The sequence below is a fragment of the Triticum dicoccoides genome, chromosome 3B (genome assembly GCF_002162155.2).
Source record: "Triticum dicoccoides isolate Atlit2015 ecotype Zavitan chromosome 3B, WEW_v2.0, whole genome shotgun sequence".
NCBI classification, from domain to species: Eukaryota; Viridiplantae; Streptophyta; class Magnoliopsida; order Poales; family Poaceae; genus Triticum; species Triticum dicoccoides.
In genome coordinates this window covers 619229376-619236299 of record NC_041385.1, presented here as the reverse complement: position 1 = coordinate 619236299, position 6924 = coordinate 619229376, and the positions used below count along the sequence as shown (strand labels likewise).

The 6924-nt window shown below is 39.2% G+C and overlaps 1 protein-coding gene across 2 annotated transcripts; it reads left to right on the top strand.

Moving 5' to 3' along the window:
• Window positions 1-9: 9 nt before the first annotated feature.
• On the top strand, window positions 10-4519 carry LOC119277468 (zinc finger HIT domain-containing protein 3-like). 2 transcript variants are annotated; one of them, XM_037558751.1, is made up of 8 exons: window positions 10-341; window positions 1491-1522; window positions 1942-2007; window positions 2565-2669; window positions 2952-3059; window positions 3537-3625; window positions 3928-3978; window positions 4092-4519. In XM_037558751.1, the coding sequence occupies exons 1-8, from the start codon at window positions 268-270 to the stop codon at window positions 4119-4121; spliced, it is 555 nt and encodes a 184-aa protein (XP_037414648.1). In that variant the 5' UTR covers window positions 10-267; the 3' UTR covers window positions 4122-4519. The 2 variants fall into 2 exon arrangements, with proteins under 2 accessions (XP_037414648.1, XP_037414647.1); XM_037558750.1 differs by having other exon boundaries at window positions 2949-3059.
• The last annotated feature ends 2405 nt before the right edge of the window (window positions 4520-6924 follow it).

Here is a 6924-nt window from a genome sequence, read left to right as displayed (position 1 = left end):
CCCCCCTCCCTCGCCGCCACTCATCCTCGCCGGCGCCCCGTTACCCGAGCTCGCCCCTGCCGCCGCTCAACCTAGCGGCCTCGCCGTCCTCCGTCCGCCGTGCTCTCCACTAATAGGTCGCCCGCCCGCCCGTATCTGATCCACCACGGCACAACGCCTCCAGCCTCTACTTCCAGCTTCCTGGTCTCCCGACGCCGACATCAGCTAGCTACCTGGACAAATTCGGCATCAACCGACAACCGAACCGAATTTCCGGTTGTCCTGCGAATGGGTGGTGGGAGCTGCGATGTGTGCAAGGAGGCGCCGTCCAAGTACAAGTGCCCCACTTGCCGCACGCCCTAGTAAGTTGAATCATCAGCTTCTTTACAGTTTTGCGTATGCGAGTTCTTGCTGAAGATGGGCGTGGCACGCCGGTGTATGAGGAACTCCTTTTGCTGTATTGATTGGATTTCTTGGTCTATTCACTGTTTAGCCATACCACCAGGCAAGAGCTAAGTGGGAAATTGATAACCATCAGTGTGCATGTCAGAATGTGCTCTCAGTGCAATTTCTCGTTGATAATAGTGGATTAGCTTATTGTTTGGAAAAAAAGAACTCAGTACCTAGCGTTCATGGAACAGATTCACCAGGCATGGTTGGTACTTGAAAACTATCCTATTGAGGCATGGTTGGTACTTGAAAACTATCCTATTGAGGCATGGTTGGAACTCCTTCTGTATTTATTAATATCATAGCGGTTAACCAATGCTATATTATATTTCAGAGGCATATGTCAACTACTCACCAAGGTTATAATAGTTCATACCTTCTCTCATATGATTGTTTACTCATGACCTAATCTTTGTGATTTCCGAATTCAAATGTCGCAGAGTATTCATTTTCTTTATCCTTAGATGAATGTGAAAGCACACAGAGGCAAAACCACTTGTAGCATAATAGAGATAACTTAGTACAGAGATGACCAGGTTTTAGTCTGCTGACGTATAACTCTTTATGGTATCACCGGATCTGAATCTGATATCCAAACATCCTAGTACCATAGTACCTTATGCCTATCAGTAGCATTACTTAAGAATGCTTGATCTGTTGAGCTCATAGCTTAAGGATGTGAAGCATGCCATGTAATTTTATCCAAATTCACAGTCTACAATAATAAATATTCCTCCATGCATGCCTTGTTATGGTTTCTTCAATTTCTTATCTAATTTTGTCTGGTAACTTAATCTGCCATTCATTAGTAATTCAGCATCCAGACCTGCCCTTGTTTCGAGCTGATTTTAAATTTTTGATAAACCCTAAAAACTATAGCAGAGAAATACACAATAGCGCTTCACACCATGTTTCCTGTTTAGTGATACATCAAGGTCGAACTTCCTGAATGCACACTGTCATTTTTTTAAAGCATGAGCTATTAACTTCTTTTGCCTCCTTATCTCCTATATTGAATGTTGTTGGACGGACCTAATATATTGTCTCATTCTCCCTTGCAGTTGCTCTGTGATATGCTTTAAAAAACACAAAGGTACTTCAGACTTCAGTGCTGTCCTCGTTGTTCATTATCTTAAACTTTTGAAGGAAATAGGGTGTTAGAGCCTTAGAGGACACACTTCATAAAAGTTTAATACTGATAGAGGCCAGTAAGAAATGCACTCTGTTTTGTTACTGAAATATACTTCGAACTAATATTGTTTCTTTTGGTTTAACAACACAATGTGCATGATTCACAAGCAGCCATGTAATCCGCGTAGTCACTAAGTGACACCCTCCTGCCGTGCCCACCGACTAGAAGCCCCCTCCTCCCCCACCCTCATAGCACCACTAACATGCAAGTTGTCACTACTATTTATATAATATCAAGCTATCTATATGAACATCCGTCGCTGCATATCCCTCTTTTTCTTGCTAGCCAGCATTTGATAGTAGATATTGCTTTTTGTGCAGTTGAATTCTGCCAAAAGATAGTGCCCCAGGAAGAAACTAACAAGCCGCCGCTGCAGGAGGAAGTTAGTAAGTGCTCTACCTTTCGAAGAGAACTCTTAAGACATGATTGCTTTTTGTAACATATTGTGGACTCAGACAGTTGTTGCAAGCAGCTATAGAACTCACATACATGAGAAAATGATGTGAATCATGATGTTGTGGTTGAAAGGTCCCACACACAAGTACATAATATATACTATTCAAGAAAGGAGCACTCATATCTACTTCATTGAATGTGGCCGTTCCTATTGATTGCAATTCAATAGTTTCCCTTGAAGGTGGATACCAACTTCTGTTAGTTCATCACAAAAATTGGGGGAGTGGCAATTGGTAGTTTCAGATATATGTTGTATTGATAACCACTGTGTTTGGTCTCCCATCATATGCAATCTGTTCCATAAAAAGAAGTTGACTAGCTGTGTACCCAAAAATATTCCAGATCATCTACTCACCCAATAAAAGGGCTTATCCAATTGTAATAAATCACAGTTCATGCATTAGATTGCAAGACGTTTTGCTTAAGTTATTACATTTGACTAATATAATTTGGAGGGATTTATATATCAGCACTCTTTTGTTTTCAGCGACGAGCTCTGTGTTGCTGGAAAAAGGAACAGATTATCCCAATATCAAGGATCAGCTTCCCTCTTTAAGTAAAAACCCTGATGAGGACCAGCTTCCCTCTTTAGGTAAAATACAACACCCTGATGTCTTATATAATTTCACTATTTTTTCCATTTGATTTTTTGCAGTGAAAATTGCTTAAGCTCAGACTAATAAATTATAGTTGTGTACTTACGGATATTCCTTCAGGTCACCATTTCACCACTACCTCCAGCTGTAGCTGTCAAAAGAATTTAAGATAATCTCTCTAAATATGTCGATGGATGCAATATATAGCTTCATTTTAAATTTATGAATGCATGGCAATAAATTGTTTGATTGTAAGCTATACTGTTGCTCTGCAGCAGCGGACATAACGTGCCCTGCACAATCTCCAAACACAGTGTGCCCTACAAAAGCTCTTGAAGTTGAGGATCCAAGCTGGCTTGTTGACCGGAATAGATTAAGGTCCTTAGGTATGGCGTACCTTACTACCAAATTTGACTTCCTATTTATATTGTTGCTCTCTCCAGGCTGTTGTCATCATGTAGATTAGTTGGGAAAGGATATTACGATGGCATCTAATTCTCTTACATTTGCCTCAACTCCTGATAGAGGTTTATCCTTTTTGAATAATTTGCTTGCCTTTTAACTGGACCACTTCCTCATTTGGGTAGCTTGAAACGTGTATGTTAATGCTGTGCCAACATTTCAATTCTTATTACTCAAGTACACGAAGCTGAACTTTAGAATTGGCCTTGAACTCAAGTATAGGGCTATCTGAAATGGCATGGTAATACAGTCCTGAATAACACCCAACTTGATGGAAAAGATTGTCATATACTACATCATATGAATGATAATACTAAGCACTTCAGCTGGAGCAGAATCACTCCATGCTAGCTAACTGTTAGATATTCGTTGCATTTTTACTCTGTTTTTGTCCTTGCCAGTTGAATTAAATGAAGTCAGAGATGCTCTCAGGGACTCTGAACTGCAGAAAATGATACTTCAAATTGATGGCTCTTCAGAACCAGAAAAGGTAATTTACTTGTTAATTGCACGTGCATTCATGCAATAACTATTGTATTGCATCTGACCCAACTTAGCATCCACAAATCAGGAGAGCGTGAGTGAGAAATCCAAATTTCCTCATGAGAATAGTATACACCTCTATTTCTCATCCTCCATTATGACTTTGATTTTCAATCAGATTGTAGGCCCATGTCACTTGAATTGACAGTGGTGCACATAGATGCAGCTAGCTCACTTAAAGTATCTGACCCTTTTTTTGCCACATTTATTTATTTCCTCATGTCTGCCCATTAATTTATTCATCTGTAGGAATTGGAGAAATTGATGGAAGGACAAGCTTTTCAACAGTTCGCCAATAAGGTTTCACTTTCACCCATTAAGTTTGGTCCCCCTCTATGTCCGTTTTTAGAGCCAAAAAAGAAAAATCGATGTTCTTGCTCATTTATATGCTTTATCACCTCTATTGCATGCAGATTCTTGACATTATTAGTGCACAACAATGAGCAAGTATCCATCTGCTGAAGCTCTCCCACCGGAGAGAGAATGGAGACATCCGGGCAAAATGAGACCACAACAGCTATGTGGAGAAGTTAAATCATCCTTTTAAGATATTTCTCACTTTACCATGATAGCTATGTCAATCAACGAAAAGGATGTGTACTACTTGTCTATCTGATGTCTCCTTTCTGCTCATCAGTAACTATGAACAACGAAAATGGTGCTGAATAGAGATGAAAACTAGAGATGGATCAAGTAAACCTTTTCCATAGGTTTAAGTTTTATGTTGAGATGTGGGAGGAATTGCAATCTGGTGCACGTTTGGACAGATCTCACGCTTTTGCATTACAGAAAGATAGTGCCACCAACAATTTCTTCAGGAAAAGCAGAAAGTTTATCGTCATAGCGGTGTTGGGGTGTGTTTTATAACCTAGCTGCTACAAATATTCTTTGCTGCCTTATGTGGTTGGAGAAAAACTTGAAATCTGACACATGTAGTAGGAATTCCGTCAAGCAAAAACATCTTAGAATGTTCCCATCAACAACAAAAAAACATCTTAGAATGGTGAGTGTGAATGCATCATAACTACTCCCTCCGCAAAGAAATATAAGAGTGTTTAAAACACTAAAGTAATGATTTAAACGCTCTTATGTTTCTTTACAGTGGGAGTACTTAACATTTTGCAGTAGCAAGTTCAGGGAAACTGTATTTAACACACCATGTCGGCTAATGTCAAATGTTATTCATCATTTACAGATTCAGGACTACTAGTTGATAATGATACCCACAAAATCATGCGACACACATCTCACTTTGCTTCATCTGAGAACAAGCCTGGTGAATTGGTGATTATTTCATTAGCCTCTGGTAGTTGTGAATCCTTTGCATCGGCTGCATAAAGTATCTTCCAAACCGCTTAAATCGAAGGATTATCCACTCTCAATTTATTCACGTTGAATCATATGTGAGCTACAAAATCAGATTGTATATTTTACTCGTGCGATCATATGGCACAGCCTGGAATTTCACAAATCCCTAGTAGAAGCATATTACATATAAGTAAAAGCAGGTCACCGATGTACTTGGCCACTTTGCCCATTGGATTAGCTTAAGATGCACTGGTAGTAATTTAGGAGTGAAAAGTAGAGTATAGATGAACATTATTCTTTGAGTTTTCAAAGCAGAGAAGAATCACTTTGGTAAGACTAGGAGTTCAGAACCTATCACCATAGAATGCAAACATAAATTCTAATCAGTAAATATAAGCAACATATGAATCTATTAAAAATTAATTTTACCGGTAGACCCTCCAGCTCAGGTCGCTGACCCAATGTCTCAATGTCTCAGGTCTGCAATCTGCAATTCAGGAAAGATTTGTAGTAATATCAGAATCAATAATCAATTCAACATGAGTGTTCAGATGTATGCAACCTTCCCAGCACTAGTTGTAAACCATTAATTCATGGGATGACCAGATCATAGATTAATGGTTACATCTATCGGCATAAACAGCCGCAAAACAATGTAACATTTGATATTAAAGTGGGCAGCCATGCTAGTCATCTGATACTCAGGTTTCTCTAAAACAGATGAAGTGATCATAAAGCAAATCAGAAACCTGAAGAATATGACACATACCTTTGCAGACAGCTGCTGAATTTGTTCTATTTAATGTTCTTCGGCAAAAGTATTACATGTTTTTTCCAAATCCAGGGCCTGTGCAATCATATCAGATTTGAGTTAATTTTTAGTGTACAACATAAAAGGAAAAAAAAGGCATGAGTGTCAAGAAACCTAAGCAGACAAGGGACTGGCAACATTGGTGATCTACAATATTATTTTCTTCAGAACAACTATGTAAAACAAGACAGTTGTGTAGTCGCAGTCTCGTTATGTAGTTACAGACAACCACTTCATTCTGAGCTACTTTGTATCACTCAAGCACCCACAACAATAGAAGAGTTAAAAACTCATTTTCCTTTCAACATGATCTAGTCGAGGACAACAATAAACACAATTGCATCAGCAAAATGGAATACCCATAGCAACTTTCTAATAACGCTATGTTTGTTTTGTGGAACATAGAAACATCTATTCCAAATTTAAACTCGATCTACCATAGAATCACAAATGTTATGTATAGTATAGTCATTCTTTTCAGCAATGACAAGCCCAGTAGTGTATAACAAACAAATCAATGACTGAAACTGTATGAACACAATAGCATACAACAACTATCTCAAATGCAATCACTTCGTCACATGCCACAACTATTCAATCAACATACACCAATCATCATGTCGCAGCTAGTAGAGGAGTCACGTGCACAACATTGCCTACCCGGCCTCCACTCCACGTGATCAAGTTATTATGCGCAACACATCTAGTTAGGATGAAAATCATACTCCTTATAGTGTCAAGAAAATCATACTCTTTATTGAGGAGGATTTTCCCATTGCAATGAAATTACTGCTTAACAAACACAAACATAATCTTAAGGATCCAATACGAACTAAAGTTTGACTAATACTATTAATGAAACACACACAATCAATCACTGGTATTATTCGAACACCTCCATTACGATTTCACTCCGCCGCCTCGTCTCGGACCTCGAAGAAGCTGAGGGCACCACATCACTCCCATAGTGTCATGGTGGAGACCCTCAGCTTGTTGGTCTCCTCCTAAGTCAATTGCATCTCCAACACTGCATGAACTCTGCCTCGTCCGAGTTGAGCTAGAAGGCTAACAAATACATCATGATCACCTGGTATCATGATACGGAGAAATTTGCACGTGCACTTCAT